General features: G+C 33.7%; 2 protein-coding genes across 5 annotated transcripts; one reads left to right on the plus strand and one right to left on the minus strand.

Moving 5' to 3' along the window:
* The first annotated feature begins 4,575 nt into the window (after positions 1–4,575).
* On the plus strand, positions 4,576–9,522 carry LOC106143124 (transmembrane protein 268). 2 transcript variants are annotated; one of them, XM_013345125.2, is made up of 5 exons: positions 4,577–5,059; positions 5,246–5,361; positions 5,643–6,155; positions 6,946–7,204; positions 8,096–8,234. In XM_013345125.2, the coding sequence occupies exons 1-4, from the start codon at positions 4,744–4,746 to the stop codon at positions 7,183–7,185; spliced, it is 1,185 nt and encodes a 394-aa protein (XP_013200579.1). In that variant the 5' UTR covers positions 4,577–4,743; the 3' UTR covers positions 7,186–7,204; positions 8,096–8,234. The 2 variants fall into 2 exon arrangements, with proteins under 2 accessions (XP_013200581.1, XP_013200579.1); XM_013345127.2 differs by lacking the exon at positions 6,946–7,204 and having other exon boundaries at positions 4,576–5,059; positions 8,096–9,522.
* A 1,006-nt stretch (positions 9,523–10,528) lies between these two features.
* Positions 10,529–23,271, minus strand: LOC106143122 (glycerophosphocholine phosphodiesterase GPCPD1). Of its 3 annotated transcripts, none has more exons than XM_013345120.2 (8): positions 22,954–23,271; positions 19,840–20,881; positions 18,440–18,665; positions 16,593–16,802; positions 16,383–16,505; positions 16,074–16,208; positions 14,670–14,816; positions 10,529–14,278 (listed from the first exon to the last, which is right to left on the minus strand). In XM_013345120.2, the coding sequence occupies exons 1-8, from the start codon at positions 23,069–23,071 to the stop codon at positions 13,901–13,903; spliced, it is 2,379 nt and encodes a 792-aa protein (XP_013200574.1). In that variant the 5' UTR covers positions 23,072–23,271; the 3' UTR covers positions 10,529–13,900. The 3 variants fall into 3 exon arrangements, with proteins under 3 accessions (XP_013200574.1, XP_013200576.1, XP_013200575.1); XM_013345122.2 differs by lacking the exon at positions 22,954–23,271 and adding an exon at positions 21,370–21,682; XM_013345121.2 differs by lacking the exon at positions 22,954–23,271 and adding an exon at positions 21,177–21,338.
* Positions 23,272–23,484: the final 213 nt, after the last annotated feature.

Raw genomic sequence — 23,484 nt, forward strand, 5'->3', positions numbered from 1 at the left:
TATTTAATTATAAATAAATATGTAATTTGGCATTTTTGTTCTACAGATATTGTAGTAAACACTTAAAGGATTTTCCGAAATTCCAGATTCATGGTGCGTACGAAGTCTCGGGCTAAACCTACCCAAGTGACAAAATTTGGTACTATAAAAGATCGAAGAACGTTTTGGAACGTGCTATCCAAAGCACTCATAAGTAGGACATAATTATGTATCTTATTTTATCCAGGAAAAAGACTGCTTCTGTAGGATTTGCGTTAAACAACAATGTGTGTGAGCGAAGCGGCGGGCAACAACTAATCTAATAATAACTCAGAAAAGAGACCTACATATCCGCGGACGGACCATTTGAATTCGAATAAACAAGTTGTTCGCCGCGAACTTATGTTTGACCTCGCGAACAGCAGAATAAAGCACATTCATCTAGTGCAAGCCTCCACGCTGTTCTGGTAGCGAAGAAAAACAAAGGTGCTCTGGCCGTGCTGATGGTAAAAGTGAGTGAAAGAAAAAGCTTAAAACTGGGGATTCTGTTGAAAGCCAGCTAAATGTGGTCCTTTGATTCATGTGACTACAGCCTCTGTCTACCCCCTAAGGAATACAGAATTAATGTTAGTTTAGTCACATGCGTCAAGTGAAAATACTTATCAGCTTGATAAACTTTTGCTAGGGCGCCTCATCCATCCATCCATGAACATGGACGAAATAAAAGTATCTAATGTTTAACCCTCGTAAACCCGACAAAGAACCTGGGCACGTTGCTTCATGGTGACTCTTTTCGTCTGGCAACAGCATTGCGTTTAGGTGTGTATTGTACGATCCCGCATAGTTGTCCTTGCGGGGATACCGTTGACGGCTATGGACACTACGGCCTCTCATGCTCTAGGAGTGCCGGCCGATTAGGGCGCCATGCCGCCCTAAATAATATAATACACCGTGCTCTTGCCACCATTCATGAGCCGTTCTAGAACCAAACGGTCTGGCTCGGCATGATGGCAAGGTACTGGATGGTATGATTTTGGTGCCCTGGAGATTGGGGCGACCTTTGGTTTGAGGTGCTACTTGTATTGACACACTTGCACCGTCTCATCTTTAGGTTACCAAATCTAAGGCCGGTGCTGCAAATGAGGCAAAAAACCTTAAAAGGCGCAAATATGTAGGTATCGGTAATACCTATTTGAACCTTTTGGGGTAGAAACTCTGGGACCGTGGGGCCCATCTGCCCATCAGCTTTTCCGACAAAAGCTGATTGAGGTATCTCGTGACGAGATGACTGGAAAATATCTGGCTCAGAAATTCTGCATACTCCCGCAAGTTGATCTATGCTGGGACTGTACAATTTGTAAATTAAATTTTAGTTTGTAATCATCTTTTTTTCTTTCTTTTTTACAACTAATTGGTTCTAGTTTTAGTTAAGACTACTTTTAAAAACTATGTTATTATAACCTGGAAGAGAAAAACCTTTGGTGTAGCCAGGTGGAAAGATATTGGAGAGGCATATGCCTAACAGTGGGCAAATACTTATATGCTGAAGAAGAAGTTAATTTGGTATTGTGTGTAAGTACACATATGTGGCCGTCCAAGCGAAAAGGGCCCACTGAGCACTTTCTAGTTTCCGAGATATTTGAGATTTTGTGAAAAAAGGTGGAAAATTGGCATATGCGGGTTTTAATGGATTTTAATGCAACATGCAATGGGCTACATTTTCGTATAATAATCGTCTGTAAATAACGAACACAACGTGAGAAAATTGCAATTATATGTTTAGTGAAAAGGGACCAGTTATCAACACTCTTTAAATTGAATGATTGAAATTGAATTCTATAATGATAATGAGTTAAATAACAACTAATGTCGATGTTTAACCAACCACAAAGACATCTACTGTCAACAGCGATATTTTATAATAGAGATTTTTTGACTAACGGTGTCGCGCCAAATGTCCATAAGTCACGAAAAGCTCCTTACAATTGTTATAATTTACAAACCAGAGCTGATGCAGTTAATTATATAAAACAGTACTCCAATGATAATGGTTTAGTTTTACCTGGCCGTCTACCAGGTCACCGATATAATTCTGATCTAGTAATACGTCCTTGCAGTATGACCAAATCATACGTTTATAAAACATATTGTGATTCACTAATTTCACTGAATAATATTCCTGTTGGTAGGAGTACTTGGTACGACCTCTGGGAAACATTTTGCCCAAATGTTGTTGTGCAGAAACCGAAAACTGACCTTTGCGCAGTTTTTCAAAAAAATGTAACAACGTTAGGAAAAATGAACGCTTTGAGTGAAGAAGAAAAATTAAATCTCATAATTAAATCAAAGCAACATTTAGACCTAGTACAAATTGAAAGAAAATATTACAGTGATATAATTAGATGTGTAAGGGATTCATTCTCTGAATCTTTCCCTATGCTTGGACCTCATATTACTTGTAGTTACGATGGTGTCATGCATTACTCTTTTGATTTTGCTCAGCAAGTTCATTTACCACATAGCTCTCAACAGATAGGTCCATTATATTTTTTGACAGGGTTCAAAGTCAGTTTATTTGGTGTTGCTGTAGAGCCATTAAAGAAATTTGTCTTATATATTATCCCTGAATCATGTCATACAGGTAAAGGGGCTAACGTAATCATTTCATTGCTGCATCATTTTTTTGCAAGTTTCGGATTAGGTGAAACCGATGTTGTGTGCCACGCTGATAACTGTGCTGGGCAAAATAAAAATAACTATGTTATGCAGTATGCTACGTGGCGAGTTGTTACAGGTAGGCATCGGTCATTTCGCATGTCATTCCTTCCCGTAGGGCATACCAAGTTCGCCCCAGACATGTATCTACTTTGGACTTTTTAAAAAAAGTTTTAGAAACAGAGAATCTAATAAATTAATGGATCTGGTTGTAGCCGCAGTTCAGGCTTGTCCAAAAACTAACGCAATTACAGCTGTTCTCACAGGTAATGAGAAAGTTGATACTTTTATAAAAATGTATGACTGGGCAAATTTTTTTCAATCAGATGCTTCTACCATAAGCCAGCTATTGACATTTTCCCATTTTGAATCTAACGCAAATAACAAAGGGCACATGCTTTGCTACAAAAATATTTCTGAAATGCTACCATCGGTCGTGGCAAAAGTTTTAAATCCATATAAAGTAGGTATATGACAAACTTCCAACAGAAATATTCCCGTCAGGTATGACTATAGAAAGGCAATGGTATTTGTATAACAAAATACGTGAATTTGTCGAAGAAGAATCTAAAGATATTTTGTGTCCCAAACCAATAGTCTTAGACGACATATCCACTCCTAGTCAATGTAGTGTAGTAGAAGGAACAACTACTTCTACTTCTAATACATCATCCAATCAAATTGCTAAGAGTGTTAGAAAAACGCCCACTTGTTCATACTGCAAGAAAGTCGGTAATAGGAATCAAGTAAGAACCGGTAATATTTTTGTCCAAAGCGCAGGTCAGAAAATATTTGAGATTTAATTCTGACTTTTGAAACCTGTAATAGGTTAATTCTTTTTTTTGTAATGTGTCGTATTAATGACTTTTAATTCATTAATTTTCATTCTTTTGACGTAAATTTAATCTGTTTTTGTATAATGTCCTACGAGTAGTATATTCTTAATAAATGTGTGTTACAATGTACGCGAAATATAACCTAATTTCGGTCAACTCGACCCATTTCTTAAACTTAACATAACAACCAATTAGTTTTAAGTTTTTATTTTTTTATTCGATAGTGTTGCCATAATAAAAACTAGTCGATTTTATACTTAACATATTGTTCTATTGTAATAAATAAGAATCTATGTAACTGACAACTAGATCTCTAGCTATTACAGTTTAAAATTTTATTGTATTCAACTGGGCCCTTTTACTAAACTTATTATAAAGTTAGTTTTAAGCTTCTATTTTTTTATTCGATAATGTTTCCATAACATTAACTAATTGATTTTATACTAAACATATTGCTCTATAATAATAAATAATAATCTATGTAACTGACAAGTAGATCTTTAGATAATACAGCTTAAACTTTCAATGCCTGTTTCCCAACAATGTGATTTTTGTAAGTGTGAACTTTGAAAATTTTTTATTCCAATAACATTTATTATGATTAATTTTTTTTTATTCCATATGATCAACCAACTATTTAACTATCCAAATTAGGCCTTAACTCAATACCACCCAAGTGGTACCTTTATGCTTGGACTGCCACATATATGTATTTATTTTGTTTGACAGTTCTCTGTCAGACCATTGGGTCTTGTCTTGTCCAATGATGAGCATTGTCTACCAGTCAACCATGCTTCTAGCATTGAGACCGCCAATTGTTACACAATTAGTTTAAATATTTAAATAGATAAATAAAGAGAAAAAAATTGTTAAATCCGAGGGACAGCTGAAAAATGAAGTGGTCATAAAATAATGAAAATGCCCAGAGACCAACTTCTGGCAACAGCCTAAGGGCAAGAACACTGGGGCAACACTGTCCGTTAGTGAAATGATTTGACAAATTTGACAATGATAGCTTACCTATATAATTTTATTTAATTCAGTCATTCTTAATTTTGTCTCGTTCGTTCATTTTATCAAATGTCAGTCAGCAGACTAAGTTTTTATAAATAAAAAACTATTCCACAAATTGTACACTACAGCAAAGTTTAATAAAAAAAACGAAACATTAGTAATATCGAGCAGGTGCTGCAACAAAAGTTACTTTTTTAATATGAGTAATGTGGAAGTAAAACAAACGTCAGAAATAAATGAACACAATGGTAGCGTTAAACAAGATTCGGCCCGAGTTGGCTGGGTGAAATTTGATGACGAATCTGGACAAGCAAATACTCTAGGCGATAGCCATGTAGGAGTGTCTGCTACTGCCATCGAATCTCCTTCCGAAAATATCTCTTCTCAAGCACCTGCTATTTTGAATACTGAATCAGTACATGTAAACCTTGAACGTGGAGATCGAAGTACAGAGCCTGTAACACTTAACACATTGTCAAAGAATGTTGAGTTTATCAATGTACGTCAAGGATTTTGTAAGTACCTATATTTCTTTATCAATGTTCAAACAAAATTACTGCTCATTAGTATCCATTATCCAATTCATACATGCAAACATAAAACTACGCCTCTATCCCGAAAGGGTAGGCAGAGACTACATTTTTCACTTGACTCTGAATATTTAGTTTATTTTAAATTATCACACTTTATTTATCTTGTAGGTAATGGGGACACAATAGTGACCCTTTTACCAGTGAACAGTCGGTGGCCCTGGGTGACACCAGCGCGCTTTCGTCCAGAACTTGTGCCAGAAGAACTAATGGCACAGGGACTCACGGTAAAACCATGTTTCATTATGAAGTTAATGTATTTGTATAAGTTTAACTTTGTAAAAACTAAAAGAAGTTAATGAAAAACAGGGTTAGTAAGTACTTTTAATTTTATGTATAGAATACATGTATCTTTATCCAGTACAGGGTGAGAGAGCCAACAGTTGAACAGACTGAAAGGCCAACTTTTTGGCTTTATGATGATTGAAACATTTGTTCCCTTATTACTGTAGGTACTAAACAATACATTCAGAGCTGGTTCTCATTGATTCTTCTCTTGTCATTCCAGCTCACTGTGGAAGAGTATGTTCATGCTATGGAACTGCTTGTTAATGATGGAAGGTTCACAATGTACAACATATGCTATAAGCGTGTTCTAGTCTGCTGGGTTAGCGTGGCATTTATAGTGCTGCTGGCTCTGTTGTTTTCAGGTCTCACTGGCCTTATTTTGTTCTCGCTTGGTGTTCTTTGGTTGATTCTTAATGCAGCTGCCATATTTTTATGTATGTGGATAAAGTTGAAACTCTCAAAAGGCATGGAAAAATGCATGGCTAATGTCAACAAATTGCTGAATAAGCACAAATTAATACTTGCACTGGATGATCGAGGAAAGATATCATGTCACAAAGTAAACTTGTGTTTTATTTATTTTGATTCGGGACCATGTATTGCTCATATCCAACAATTCATTGAAAGCGAAGAAGGAAAGTCCATAATGCAGGGTTGGGAACAGAGACTGGATGTCACTGTCAATGATATTGTTATACAAGGAAGTCAGTCTACAAGATTATCTCGAAAACAGGTATGTAATTTTTTGCTTGATCTCTTATGCTGATAATGGACAAAATTTTGGTGTATGCAAATTCAGAAATTGGATTAATAAGTTATTAATATTTATTTTTATATAATTATTATGCCCATGTATATAGCAAAACATTTATTTATTTAACAATTCTGTCTTTAGCATTGTTCCGATTTATTTATTTAAAACTTTATTGTACCAAAGGCAGACTTAATGCAGTTTGGCATTCTCTACCAGTCTATTTATTTCAAAATTGAGTTGCTTAATGGATCTTACTACCTGATATCCATTTTATATAAATCCCTCTCTCATCTCTGCTTGTTCCTGGTTACCACAGAAGTGTTTCGAGGCCCTGGGTCCACCTGCCATTTTATATAAATATGTCTATGTTTAAAGTTTTAAATACTGGGATAGTTAGAAAATGTAATTTATATATATATTGAGGAAAACAATAAGATATTTTGAATGTTAATTTAAGAAACAGAAAGTGTCACACAAATTCTTAGTACTATTCTTAATTTTGTCTAATCTAATCATCTTAGTTGTCTTTTAGACTAATAAATTTAGAACATCATAGTTAAAATGTATATAAACATAACTAATCATAAGGCATGTGTATTCTTTGACTATTGACGATTTTAGGTGTGTCTCACAAGTCTTGGATTCATTAATAAAGTATGGAACAAACCTGTATATTAACCATTAGTTTATCTCTAAATGTTATTTGTTTATTTATTTATATCTATGACTCAGTAGTTTAGCGGGTAAAGCAAGGCAAATGAATGTGCAGGGTATGGCAGATCAGGTGTACCTGCGTTACCTGCAACGGTGGGGAAAAGATTTCCTCCGGCGCCGCCTCGACTGGACACTCGAGGAGGAAGGCGGAAACCCTACGGCGCCCCGACATTTAACCAATGCGCTCTGTCCTTGTCAATATGTTGAAGAGATATTGCGGAATAAAGAACCTAGAGACACGCGTGCCTGTTGCCCCTGCTGCAATGATTGGCTCAGGCGACGCGGTCTCGATTGAGCCAACCGATTCAAGTTAGGCAAGTTAGATTCTCTTACTAAATACAATAGGTTCGTTTGTTATTTCAAATTCGGAACCTATACATAGTTTTTTGTCTTAGTTGCCTCCGCTTGTAGTTAGGTTCTCTATGCAAACTATCCAATATATCTATCCATAACTTAATATTTATTTTCATAGTACGACCGTCCCACTTATCATGCATGTTACATATTAATCTGTCATTTGTCAACAAATTCTCTAAAAACTGTATATTTTTAGGGGCTCATATTATTTAACCCCATTCCTGGACTGTGGCAACACCATTGTAAAAATTTATGGGATTATTTTATATCGGCGGGGCGCCGAGCCGGAGGAAGTCAGAAAAGCTAGCTTGAGAAATACCTCTGTAGACAAGAGTTTGCTTACGGGGCTATCTGTTGTTCCTATTTTGATCAAGATTTAGTAGCGGAACGCGCGCGCGGCCAATTTTTTGATATCCAAAAATACTGGCCCATCTACAAACATAGACAATAACTAAAAAAACAAACTAGTCCAATCCAACTACCTGGTCATTGCAGCAGCAGAGGCCCCCTTAATCTTAGGTTTCTTAAAAAGGATTAAAATCATTGCAAGATACAGCATGGCACATTTTACACTATCACACCTCAAATTGGTGTTTAGGCAAATAGGTTAGTAAGTTAGGTTAGTAACTTATAAACTTGTCGTAAACTGTCTATAACAAGTATCAAGTTTTTATAGAAATCCATAAAGAACAACCCCCGACAGCCGATATGTCCCGTTTTTTAATTAACTCACTTTCCTCCCAACTGACATTCAGACAGATGATTGTTGTAGATCCTAATGTAGTTCATACTGATATTTTTCATTGGAAACAATTGTGGTATATCACCATGACGTCTAATGGTTCCAGGAAAGAGCGGCGCTGCTGTACCTGCGGTATGTGGCAAGGTGGGGTGCATACGCGATAAAGAATAGATTGAATCTCAGCAACACAGTGCCGGGGCGTCACGGAGAGAAATATGTCTGCCCATGTCAATTCATAGAAGAACATCTACAGACAAAACCTCCTGCGGGTATCGCAAAATTTTTCTCTTTGCCTAATCAAAACGTCCAACTATACTAATAATGATGTTGTATAGAAAGTATTCAATTATATAAATTCCGTCCATATAGCATTAAGTAAATGAATACCTAATATATTATTTTTCTGTACATTTATTTAGATGTAAGTAAAATTTTACATAATATTGTGTATTAAGTCAGACCAAATCCGTCCAAATTGTTCTGCTCAATAAGGTTTTGATTAATTTATATTAGAGTATAAATAATTATTTAATAGGTTTATAACAATAATGTTTTACAATATTAATTACGAGATAAGCATTTTAATCAGTACCACTACACTATTCTGTACTTGTAGTGTCTTCCTGTTAGTTTAAAATCACACAATAGGTACTTTTTGATATTGTGTTATTTTAATTGACATCATATCTATTTGACGGGAAAAGATGAATTCCTAATTGAGAGGAGGGCATGGAAATTCTCTTTCTATGTCTTCTCTCTTCCTAGTTCTCATGCAGTCTATTTTGGCCTAGAACTAATTCATGCTATTATAATTTATTTTTAACTACATTTCAAACTATTCTGTGACTGCATATGATATAGTTATTTTTCTAATCGTCTTGTCTAATTTCTTAATTTTTTGGCTGACCTGACCTTTAAATTAATTAGATCATAGATATTTATTATTAAGTGTTAAATACCCCATAAAAAGTTGCTTTGTGGCAAAGCTCAAACAGTGTGAGTTATCCGTAGTTATATTTGTATTTATTAAATGGCAGTTTTTTCATAATTACTAAATTCAATGGAATTGTCATAAGTACCTGAAGTTTATAGAATCGAATTTCCGAAAATAGTATAGGTATCAAGTGAATTAAAATATCAAAAATTATTATTTCTAGTACCTATATATGCGTGTTACAAATAAACGTACATTCCACCATATACATATATCTGATTGATATGGCGTCTGAACAATATATAAGTAGCTAATTTTACCTTCTGACAAGAGGTTTTTTATACCCCTAGGTATATAATAAACACTAATTGATGCTGAAATCACACAAACGTCTCGGCTAGTCTTACTAGTACTTATGTTGTCGTACTTTAGTGTTACACCAACTTTACCTATAAGCGTATGTTAAGATTACATTCTAACAAATAAGTTTGTTTCTATATCTACACTGCATGAAATAAAAAAAAAACTACAATCCATTAGAAGGTATGATTGCGTCCACTCTAAAAAAAAGAGAATCTGCTGTTTATGATCTCTGAACACTGGCGACCATCTCATTTTTGAACAAAACTTTTCAACATTCCTGCCAGGAAGTACATACAGATGTTTATAAATTGTAAATAAAATTTAATTCGTCTTATACCTTATGCAGTTGTTCCCAATATTTAGTTTTGTAATCTTGATAGATAATAATTTACTATTAACAATAATCGATTAATTAAGATTACGAAGTTATGTAGCATATATTTATTCGTTACTAATATTGATTTCTCTTTCATCACGTTCAATTTTAATGTTTAACGCAAAGACATACTAGATTACCTAAGTCAGATACCGCCATTACCTGAGTGAAAACCATACTTGTCAAGATTGCAATGTGCATTACAGTTATTGATTCCTACTTATTATCATTTGGAGCTCAAGATTATAGCAGTTCATTTCAAATAAAATTAAATGTCCGCTATGAAGGTATGTTCTTATGGATCTTGTTGAAACAAAAAGAAATACACATATTTTTACACTAAATAAATGTAGTTTTATTGATTCTGTTACAAACAAGGATTTGTGTTATTTTTATGATGTAAGCTACTTAAGCTTGTGAGAATGTTAATAGCAGATCGAAGCAGTGAGTGCTACTTTTAATAGTAGCACTGTCTGCTCGCGGCGCAGTTCAGCCGTACAGTATAGAATCGTTGGCACAAGGCATGTCTTAACATACATCTCTCTATATGTAAGTTTTACCACTGAGTAATAAAAAAAGAGGGAACATAAGACAGATGACTGATGAGAGCAGCGGTACGCTTAGGTCTATGCTAGAGGATCTTTTCGGAATGCCGAAGCAAGCAGTCCGGTCGCCCTGACGAAAAAATTAACACAAGCTATATAGGTGCTTTGTGAAAGTTTTAATTTTAATACTCAATCATACAGTTACATCTGGATATATTTCGTGAAAATTACCTACCTACCTTTATTGTATTTGTGATGGACCTGGATATTCCTTTAGTACAGACATGTCATAAAAAAAATTTTTTTTAATAAAAGTCGGCATTTAGAGATAAAACAAAATTTATTTCTTTCAAAATAAAAACTTAGGAAGAATAGATGTAAAATATAATTTGTAAGGTATATCACAGATAACGAATGTTTCCGTTCGTATCTACATACATTTTATTCGGCTTTTCTTGTCCTGTACTTGTTCTGATGCATTGTAGCTCTGGCTGAACATCGTCGTTTATTTTAGATCATACGGTATTTACGTACATTGGGTATATATATAGTTGCGAGCATTAAAATTCGTTCGGGGCATGTAAAACATTCGTACCTTTTTATAGGATCCCATACCAGTGTTAATGTAGGTATCTAACAACTGTGCCGGAGCCTATTATAGCGAATTAATAGAAAATGTATTTGCAAAGAAATCTGACCAATGCGTTATTTGACTGACTTAATCTCATAGGATATCTAGTCAACGATACACTGATAAACACAATCGGAATGGCGGAATACCAATAAAAGACAAAGGCTTGTACTACGACAGAAGTAGTGTTTGGAACAACTACATACTTAAAAAATGGAACTCGTAACAATAACGTTGTGCTTTTTTTAAATTTGGAGTGTTAAGGAAATAATTTCTGACACGTGACCTGACGCGAGTTAACATTTTTTAACCATCACAAAAAGTGTGTAAGAAGCAAAAGAAGTATGCTATGGTGTGGACTGGTCGTGGCAAGTGAAATATGTAGTGTGCCTACCCCTCCGAAAAGAGGCGTAATTTTATGTATATGCTTACAAAAAGTGCACAAAGCCGTTAAAGACGTTTTCACCTTAATAAACCTTGCTTCTCCTTATGTTCGTAAAATGTAAAGTGGTTCAACCAGGACCGCGTAGGTAGGTAACACGCCCAATTAACTCGCTTAATATGTAGGTAAACGTACGCAAAATACATCGAATTTGGGTATAAATTCGATATATTTTGGTAGAGACATGACAACAGGTAGGTAGAGACATGATAACACCTGTCGTGTCCCATTAAACAAACAAAATATTCAAGAGCCGACATTAAGCATAAAATGTGTAATGGGTCCTTTAGAAATTGTTGGAACTCACAATCTCGAAAGGACTGAATATATATCAAGTAAGTACAAAAAAATGTACCTATTTGCTGGGAATCGAACCCAGGAGCCTATGTAAAGTTCTAATTTGTTCAAACTATTAAGAAAATCAAAACACTCTGAAAGCAACACTCTAAAATATAAAACTCAGGCTGATTATCTAGATTTCGAATTACATATTATTTTGATAGAAAAAAAAACGTGGTTGCTGAAGCTTTTGAGTAGATAAAATATTTGTGCAGGGGTGCGGTTACTATTTAACCAAACAACTATCCGCAAGTTTTGGGAAAGAATTTTCAGTATATCATATATCTTATGTGCATATCATTGTATATTTATAAAGAAATACATATTTTTAATTATACTTTTGATCATATTCATACCCATAGATTGTGCTAAAGATTATTACAATGTGTTGACTAATTAATTAGGTGTTACAATTGGCACTGCTGTATGTATAGGCTACATTATCCCCAGTAGTACAAACACATGCCGTGTGATAATGACATGAACGTACTTCCGTTCTGTGGGAATTTCCAGAAAATAACCAATAAATGTTACAAACAAAATAAAAATCATTTCTCTTTATAATATTAGTATGGATCTAGCTTCAATTATTTCCATTAAACGGTTTCAAATGTGCGGTGATAAATTTAGGCACTAAGGTTTATTATCTCATTTTTGAACAAAACTTTTGGCTCTGTCTACCCCGCAAAGGATATAGACGTGATTTTATGTATGTATGTTTTATAAGAACAACCAGAAATTTTAAACATGAACGAGCCACACGAAATATTTATTTTTTGTAACAATTTTTGTGATAAAATCAATCCATACCAATATTATTAATGCTAAAGTTAACATTTATGCTTAAACTGCTGCATAGTTTTTATAAATTTAATTAACTTTTCGTTCATGATGTTACAATAAAATAAAAGGGTTCAAAAACAACATAAACAACTACAGCTACTAAACTAGCTACACTAATTATTTTGTATTACACGTAATTATTTTAATAAATTCTAAATCGAAGAATTGGGAAAAGGGAATATAGGTGCTTATCAAACACATAGACTACAAAAATTATAAAAAGTAAAATAATCCTTGATTAAATGATTGTAAAAATCATAATGATATATAATAATTGATAACCTACTAATAATTGATCGAGTTGCAAACTAATGAATAGTGTAAAAACTGGAAGCGGAGAGAATAAATTATCATTCTGACTTATTTACCCCTTGATAAAGTCACCAAATTTCTACGAATTAGACAAAACACCGCATTGGTTTGACAGTCTAGAATCGAGTATCAAAAACTTTTTTTAAGCGAGGCTTATTTTAGAATATCGTCGATCTGCTGCCGACAATTTTATCCGACGGAATCGTTTTTAATGAAATAACTATTTTCATTGAATTTGATATTCACGTGCTTTGGAACAGTCCGCGGTCAAGCAGCACAGCACTGAAAGAAAGGTATACAGCGAGGCAAATTGTGAAAAAAGAAACAATTGTTAAATCAAAGTAACCTTTCTTGGGCCTTTTATATTGTACGATAACCCACCTTCAGCAGTCGTCGATAAGCAGAGAAAGAACAAAACAATAATGTGATATCCATTCAGGTTAACAGCTCCATAACTGTTAAATCTGAAGGACGCCTTAGGCATTAGATGGGCTTTCCGAAAAACATACCTACTTAAATTCGGTGAAAAGTGCTTAAATAAAATTTATTGACAAACTTTAAGCTTCACACTTCAAAAAAGAATTGTAACTATAAAGCATGTGTCTGCTACTGTTAACTAGAAATTGATGCAGAAATTTAAAATCGAATTTGCACTAAAGGTGATTCCCATACAGCGGGTAAGAATAGATTTCATAAATTTATTAGTTATGAAATCAATTCTTACGGCATGTTTACTCTATAAAAATTAAGAAAGATAAAAAATGGTCGGGTTTCTAGAACTACATTGATTTGTTATATATAAATATATATCTGTAATCAAATCTTTACATAGTAAAAACAAGTAATTTAAGAAACGTTTAAACATTTTGATAACGAATCCGGCTCTGGATCGGTACTATGTTCTAACAGAACCTTGGACTTTAACAATGATAGTAACTCTAAAAACAGGACAAAAAAATTTTTTTTTTCTATATCACTATTGATTGGTTCCCAATTAGGTACACTGTCGGTTACCTGATTCACTTAATATGATATTTTTTATCTAATATGATCTTGCATTACTGAACGGAGACAATAATACCTACAATCGTGTTATATTGAGCAAAATTTAATTTACAAAAACATGTTAATTAGATTTCCTAGATTTTTTTGTTCCTTTAGAACCATCTCCAGCAGTAAACAAGTTACGAAAAGAATTTCTCTGTTCTTTCACTTGGTAATCTTTATTAATATTTCCAATGGTGTCTCTATTGCGCTTAAGAGAATTGGGGTCGGCGTTATTATCATCTCTAAGGTCGACAGAGGAGGCGAGCGACTCTAGGGAGGTGACGGTAGAGCGGTCTTGTATTTTGTCTCGCATGGTGAGGTCTAGGAACAGTCTGTTGGCGGGCGCGGGCGGCGTGAGCGCGGACGCGGAGCTCTCGCTGGCGGCCAGCTCGTCGAGCGCCGCCAGCCGCATGATCTCCCGCTGCGACTCGCGCGCCTCCACAAGAAATATGCTCTCCTGCATGGCGCATACCAATGTCCAATCAAATTGTAATTCGCAATATAATAGTGACTCAAAAAGATCAGCAGGCAACCGTACAAAACTTCCAAATTATTAATATTAATTCCCACAAAAGTGAGTACTTAAATAAATAATCCATAGCGCACTAAACCGAATAGGCGATGTCCAATGCAGGTAATATTTTTCATCAAAAATTGAGATTAGAAAACAGAGACACAGAAAGTCCAATCCGTTCACTTTTTTGTAAAAAATCATAAACAATCCGGAAAGTTTGTACATCAGGGAAAAGCAGGAAAAAAATCACAACGATACGTGCTAGAATCAAACAGGGAATTCTATAAATAAATATGATTTATAAAATAATAAAGTAAGTGAATCTATTAATTACCTTGACTTCTTTGGTAGTATATTGGTCGAGTTTATCATATATCACAGCATGTAGACCCATTTCTTTCAATCTCTTGATTGTGTTTTTGTCGTTGTTATCATCTCCCCAACAAAAGATAACCAGACCGGCGTTGGTTGCTAATTGGACCTGGAATGTATTTATTAACATTAATATAGGTACATTTTTCATCTTAATTGTCAGTTTTGCAACTACGCAGTTGCGAGACGGCGACACATAATTTCTATAGCTTCTGAACATGATGACATTTCTATTGTGATATATTATCCCGATTTCTATAGACAAAATAAAACTTTGTAGATATAGTGAGTATCAAAACAACGAACTTTTTTTTAACAAAAGAAACTTCGTTCATAATACATATATAAGTATCATTTTCTTTGTTTTGAGTATGACTCATGCGGGCATCATGCGATAAATGTTTATCGAGGACACGGTCACTGATCCCTTACGTACAGGCAAATGCAATGCAATTTATAAACTACTAGCATTTACTCGCAGCTTCTCCCGCGCGTATCTAATGCCACCTACAAAATAATACCTTTTCCCAAACTGTAGTTGTTTACCGGGAAGAAAAGACTCTTAAATTATATAAATATACGCAAAATTTCAAGAAGATTGGTTCAATAGATAACGCGAAAAAACAAACTTACTTTCGCATTATAAGTTGATACATAGTAACGGTACCTATGTATATACGTACCTATGGTATATCGAGTGTAATGTCAATAGCGAAAAGACTTTTATTTCTTTATTTACATGAATAATATTTTAAGTCATTATGCTTTGAAGATATTTGATAAATGGTATGAGTATAACAAATTTTACTTAAGTATTCTTTTTCGTATATCGCATCAAGTAGTTCAGTTTTATAGCAACTAAAACATCTCAACAATCATTTTCATCATTTTTTTAATGAAGAACTAAATTAAGTATGTAATGTCTTCGTTTAAGTATCTCAATTCTAGTATTGAAATACAAATGTCTTGTTTACGTAATCGTAGCTGAGCACAAATTTTAACGATCGCTGGCAACCATGCAAAACATCGCTGCACGTGAATATCGATCTAAAAAGATAATTATATACATGTTTTTATTTTGTCCGCCCACATGGGCCTTAACGTTCTAAAGGTGATCTTTCATGTCACACTTAAATAGCCTAGTACGTGTATGCATCGGACACAATCTGTACGATATTAAAAAAAAATCAGTCGACAATTTAATCGTGAAAAAGTAAAAGGCGAGGTAGGTACATCTGTAGATAAAACAGGATTACGACACAACTTCACCCGTTCATTCATTTTCATGTCATAATAAACTAACTACGTAAACTTAGAACTCTGAAACAATACAGCTAAGGATGCTGAGATGATAATGTTAAAATACCTGTGTAGGGTCCCTTAATAGGTCTTCGGTATGGACGACTACGCCAAGGATGTCCGAGCTGACTGCGCTCTGCACGGCGGCGGGGATGGACTGGCAGCGGGGGTCCCGGTAAGCTTGGTATCTATTCGTTATACCCTGGAAACAATGAAAAATATTAAGATGCTGAGACGAATAATTATTTTTACTATCATAATAAATACGACTAGATAAAAAAAGACATTTAATAGAAACCACAATTCAACTCTTCGAAAAATTGATACACAATCCCTGTAAAATATACTGTTACTTTTACAAATATGCTGGACTTACCAAGGTGAGAAACATAACAGGATATTTATTCTGCTTGTATCGCACCATTGTGCAAATGTCTGGGTTGAAACAGGAGAACACAATACGACGCTCACCAGCATGTTTTAGTACTACCTCCAATACCTAAAACAGATATGTATAATTGCTATGGTGTATAAAGAGGATTATACAAAATTCAACAAAAAAAAAATCCAACAAAAATCAAATCACCTTATCAACATATGTGTTCATATCGAAAGGATTGTTTAACTCAAAAGTCCCATCATCCATCTCCATCGTCCATTTTAGTTCCACATTGAACCCGACATGAACGTCTATCTTTTTCATGACATCTTCTAATGTAGGAAATGGTTGGTGTTCCTCTAGATCTTCGTCAAAGAATAATATTTCATGATTACGTCCTTCCACCAAATGATACACCTAAAATGAAATATATTTCAAGAGTTCAGTATATTGTTATCACTCTGTTTTATGCAATAATGATCTTTCTTGCAAAAAAAAACAAGAGACGGTGAAGTGCATCAAGCGCAAGCACTTCAAATGGGTTCAAAAGTCAGAGAAGGCTTCTGTAAGTCAAACTAGAATGATTCTGAAAAAAAAATATGATATAGATGAAAAAAAAATAGTTTGTACTTTTTTATTTATTTAAAAAAAAAAGTTTAAGTAAGCCTGCCATAACACGTTTAATTAATGTAGGTAATGATGATAAATAATTATTTTTCATAGGTATTGTTTTTATTTGATAATCTCCTACAGCGCCGGGCCGGGTTTCATTGACACATTCGTATGGATAAAAATTATTTAGTAGGTACATATTATTATCATCAGTCTTGTTATAAATTTAAAAAACGCATACTCTACGACTCGCTAAGCTGTGTGAAATATCGACATACTGACTGCACGCATATAAGGAGCTACTTAAAGTGCTTTCCGTGAAGTGGATTTACCCGTACAATTCCTGCAGATGACATAAGAAGGGTTTTCGCTTATCGGCTATAAGCTGATTTCCATCGGTGGTACCGGGAATAGCCGTAATTCTATCAATAAGAAGACTGCTATAGAGAGTATAAAGATGAAATGTTTAAGCGACCAACTTATGGTCGTGAGAATATAGTAATTGCTTCATATTCTTGTGAAGGCAATGCATGGCATTCCAAGGACGCAGATTCGGCTTGAACGAGCATGTGAGCAAATCGTGCAAAATATACAAATGTATTTGAAGTGCCTATACCAAACTCCAAACTCGGTGAGATTTATTACTAAAAGTTTTAACACATTTGTATCCACAACAGTGTGTATCATAAAATATAAAAATTTAATTCAATAAATTGCTCCCCCATGATAATAACATTAATAACTGAACTCGCAAATGAAATTCTTATAAACTTACATCTGCAGATAAAACTACATCCACACATTGACTTTTGAGGACTGATATTTGACGTCCTCTGTGGCGCAGTGGTAGTGTGCTTGACTGTTACAAGGGAGGTCCTGGGTTCGATTCCCAGCCAGGGCATTATGAGAAATTAACTGTTTTAGATTGGCCTGGGTCGTTGAAGTTTATCTATAAAAGTATTTATTATAAAATATTGTATCGTTGAGTTAGTATCTCGAAACCCAAATCTCAAACTTACTTCAGGGCTAACTCAATCCGTGTTATTTGTCCAAAAAAAAAATATGGCGGTGTAAATTTAAAATGTCTAAATTTACCGGAAAATTTATTTATTTTATTTATATTAATAAAATACCTGTATACCTTTGATCGTGAAATTTTTAATTAAAACTAATTAATTATATATAAGCTCATGACAATTTTAGTCGCACAATGCATCTTTTCTCGAATTTTTTTTATTTACTTTTTTATTGGTGAGAAATAAACTTGAAATGTTTTTGAGAAAGACACTATTATGCGACTAAGCAGAAGTAGTAATTACTTAGTAAATGAATTTCATTAAACAAAAATGACACAAGGTAAAGAACAGTTTCAATCTAAATAATGATACCATGGTTAACACTATACCACAAAAGGAAATCATGTTTTGGACTCATTAGGGTACCTTTAGTTTCTGAAGCTGTTCCAAGGTCAAGTCCTTCACGGGCAATTCTAACATTTCAGAAAATTCTACTTCCTTTTTTCTCTTCATTGAGATACACACATGAAAGTCATGATATATTACTGGTATCATATCTTTGCTTAGTTGAACATCAAATTCAAGCAAATCTGCACCACTTGCAGCTGCCTTCTTTAAAGAAGCTACAGTATTTTCACGAATATTATTGCCTCTGAAAATGATTATAGAGTTATCCAAAATATATGTGGGGTTTTAAAATAGATTAGACTTGTTTTGCAAGCTTGTGGGAGGTTGTTGTATATTAAGTATAATAAACTCAAATTGAACTACAAATTGTATCTAATTGTTATTTGATTTGCCTTTGTTGTTAATATGTAAAACTTGGTGTCAAATTTTTATTTGGAATGTTTTATTTGAATGAACTCAAGTAGGTACCTAAATAATTTAATTACATATCTATGTATAGTTTTTGCAACAAGTTTGAAAAAAGAGAATGTAAAATTTTCAGTGCTGCACAAGATATTTTAATAAGATATATGAGAAACTTCAACATAATCTTTACATTATTTTTCATCAAACCTCAACATCTTTTTTTCTTTGTTTTGAATGATAGTTTTCATCATTTTAACATAAATTAAATTTATAGGTATGCATGTGGTATTTACAAGTGGTATTTGATTTTTGAAAATTATGAATATTTATACTCCATTACAGTATTTTTGGTAAGTTAGCATAAAATTATGTATATGCTGCTTTTTTTTTTATAAAAAACCTACATCATTCTATAAACATTATTGAAAAAAGATTCAATCAAAAAGGCTATCCTAAATCTTATTTTCTAGTAAATAATGACAAGAAATGAAACTAATTCATAAAGCCTATACTTTAGACATGTTCAAGATTAATTATAATATATACCTATTCATACATACAGTGTGTGTTCATGTAGTGGTTAATGATATTGAAATTGAAGGAAGGTTTGATAACACTTCTCTGGCAGTTAGTTAAGTAACTATGATCCTATCTAGCTGGTTTTTCAAATACCCAGTTAGATGTTAGTCGCTTCTCTGTACTGAACCTACTTTACCTCTCCTAGATTTGATGAAATCATGGGTACCATTGATTCACATCCAAGAACCAGAAAGTTTTTTATTATTACAATACTAGAGATTAAACTGAGAAAAGACCTTATATCTTGAAGGACCAATAAATTCAAAATTATTTTTTTTTGCTGCAAATTGACTATTTTATACACAACGCCAAATAGATGCTGGTATACAACCAAAAATACTGTAAGTTATTATGATACAACTATAATAGGTACATTTTATAAGTACATAAAATCAAAAGTATATAAACAAATATAAATCTATGAAGGTACTTACTCTTTATTTTTAAAACTGGCACCAAGTCCACGGTGTCCAACTTCTAAGCCAGTCCATGTTGGATCCCAGTGTTTTGCATATGATACTTGCATATCACACAGCTGCTCTGGCATTGGGTGAATTATTAAATATTCAATGTTTATTGTCCCCAATGGACGATGCTTAACATTACAAGTCACTGGCAACTCCAATGCACCTTCAGAAGGCTTAAACATATTTGGTAAAACATATGTGTAACCAACATGGCAAGGTGGGTCTTCAGATGAGGCACGAGAACTATAGGAGAAGACATCTACTAGGTATGCAAGACCTTGAAGATTTGGAGTTATAACATTCACAAGCAAAACATCATTTGGTTTGTACTCTGTACCAAATTGTTCCTGTTGTTTGGGACTACATATGGCAGGGTCATTATTTAATGTGGATACTTCTACTATTACTGCAGGAAGACTTTCACCATCAACTGTATCCACACTTAAAGAATCTTCAACAGGATGTTCAGTTCCAAAAGACAGTTTTACTGGAGTGACTTTGATATTCATTAGTCTTTCACTAAGACGGCTTTTCAATTTTAAAGGATTTTTCATAAACTTAAACTGTATAATGCTTTGGACAGTTAGCCAACCTCTTGTGACCTTGTTCTCAGAATTTATTTCACCAAAAATATCAGTTATGGGATGCATCATGGATTCTAAGATGACTCTAGGATGAATACTAGTTTCCCAGTATCTTACTATGACTTCAGAAGTATCTTCAATTGGAATACATATAGCATATCTATAGCATACATCACAAGTATTGGGTATGATTATTTTAGTAGACCATATATCAGTTCCTGGTTGATTTTCTAATAGGACCAGCCTTTTATAGTCCCATTCTCCCAGTTCAGGGATGCTTCCACTAATATACACTTTTTCTCTGGGGCCAACATCTGGTACTGATACTGTAAAAGTCCACTCCTGTGAAGTTATTTCAGGCTGAGGTTCTGGCTCCTTTGTAGTCATTTTTTTAGTTGGTATAAAGGATTTCTTCTTGCGGTTATCTAAAAAAAACCAGCGTTGCATTGTAACACAATAATTTTTTTTTCCAAAAAGGAAGTGTTGTCATTTCAATGCTTATTCAATGACAAGCAAGACAAAGTCAAACAAACAATCAGGTCAAACCTGATAGTCAAACACTGCAACATGTAGTCATTACATTGTAGTGATGTACTATAAAATGTCTCAAATTTATTAATCAATGTCATAATTATGTAGATGTAGGTATCAATAAAGGTTTATAGTTCTGATGAGACAAACGGTGGAGAAACGTGCCAATAAAAAATATATAAATCGTACCAAACATTGGCCCGCAGTGGCCTCAAGAAATATATTTAAATAAGAAATCATTAACAGATCTTACAAAACTACTTTGTATAAACAATGATTGCCTTTTGTCACTTTCACATTCGTTGCATAGGTATGGAGTGATTATTTTATGATTATTATATCTTTGGGGCAAAACGTATACCTACGTAACGTAGTTAGGTACCTTTAATAATTCCTTTAGCCGAGCTCTGGATGAAATGGGAAAAAAATCTCAAATGAGACACAGATATTAAAAACAGATTTTTTTAAGAATGTCTAAACCAAATCTAACATTTTTAAATACATAATCAGTTATTTATATTGTTTAGGACACACGTTTAGGATCCAAAGATATTGTAATAAAAAATAGAGCACAAACTAAGCACTACTATGAACAGACAGAGAGCGCGAGGAAAAAAATTATCCACTTTCATAAACTAGAGTGGTGTAGTGGTGTAGTCGTAAAAACCAGTGCTGTACAATCGCTTACATGATGTCGATATCGATACGTGTCTATTTGTCTATGGTACGCCTAAATGTTAAAAAAAAATATGAAAAATAATGTATACATAACAGAAAAACTACATACTGAAGAGTTCAAATCTCAGGAACTTTTGGTTCGAATTGAAAAATTATTTTTGTGTTCAATAGACCATTTATCGAGGAAGGCTTTAGGCTATATAACATCACGCTGCAACTATAAGGAGCAAAGAAATAATAGAATATGTAAAAAAAGAGGAATATTTTTTATTTTTGAGGGCTTCAATGATGCCCAAAATAACTATTCCACGCGGACGAAGTCGTGGGCACAGCTAGTCTATACTAATATTATAAAGTTGAAGAGTCTGTTTGTTTGTTTTAACGCGTTAATCTCAGGAACTACTGGTTCAAATTGAAAAATTCTACTCGTAAATTCTAGAGAGTCATAATAATGGCCAGAGACCTTTTAAACCTTTATGGGGCCTTTATGGGGATCTAATTATAGATTTCGAGATGAGTCCTATAAAAATAGTGAAAGTAGAAATTTTGCTAGATATGGATGTAAGTTACGAACTTGTATGTAAGTTATATACTTCTTATTCTTATATCAATAGACTGAATGACGAATTTGAAGATTTAGATGAGATGAACGATATTGAAGATGGATGGAAGGATCTTAAAAAAAGAATTGTGAAAGTAGCTGTTGAAGTGTGTGGTGTATGTAGAAGAAGAAATGGAAAAAATCAGAAAAGTGCGTGGATGAGTGAAGATTGATACCTTTTACTGTTAACTAATATCATCAGAAACGATATCTACCTAGAGTTACCGGTTAATACAAAAAGAAAATTAACGTTAATCAGTCGTAACGATACTTCTTACGGTTAATTTTACTGGCAACGTTATATGAGTATAAATGAAAATGATGCCAAAAATATCGTTACTCAGCATAACGGTATTTAATTTATAACCGTAACCCTGTTTGACAGGTGCTTGACAGTAATACCCTGACTCACCTAAAGTAGGTACATTGCTGTAAAAAAATGTACATAGTTAAGTTATACATCGGGTTAACGGTATTATTATGTAAACTGAGCTAATAAACCATAACTGAAAAGACAAGTTAGTAAGATTACTATTTACCTATCTAAAAAAAAAAAAATTATACATAAATTAAATTAATGTTTTTCCAACACTATCGCCAACAGCTACCTAACAAACTTTACATTTGTATTTGATATTTTTATAACATTTATAATTTTCATTTGATATACAAAAGAAATTTACGTACGAGTATAATGAGCAAAATATGAAAGCACTTGTTGACTTATCGATGTACTTGTGTTGTTTGAGTAATATTCGTCTCGAGATAAATGCGATTTTGCATTGACATTCTGTATTGCAGACATTTAATTTTTACTTATAATGTTCACACTTTCAGTCACCTTTTTTCGATGAGAAAACTTAATTTAACCAGAATGGTTTGTAAACAGTTACCGACATAATATTATTCGAACAAATTACGATGAACATAGCCGTAAACTATAAAGTTCTAGAAAAATGGTTTTTCAAATCGATTGCGTAAAGAGAACCAAAATGGCATGCGACAAGTAGACACTTGTATAAACTGACGAAATTATATAGGTCGCGCGGTGGTTAAAGAACGCTCGGAAAAAATAGTGGGGGCAAACGGCGCATGTGTACATTCGCGCTCAAAAATGCTAAGGGAAATGTTTTTTTTATTTATTTATTTAATACTAGCTGTTGTCCCGCAACTTCGCCCGCGTGATTTTCCAAAAAAAGTAGCCTATGTTTTAACTCG

Source organism: Amyelois transitella, chromosome 2 (genome assembly GCF_032362555.1).
Source record: "Amyelois transitella isolate CPQ chromosome 2, ilAmyTran1.1, whole genome shotgun sequence".
NCBI lineage: Eukaryota > Metazoa > Arthropoda > Insecta > Lepidoptera > Pyralidae > Amyelois > Amyelois transitella.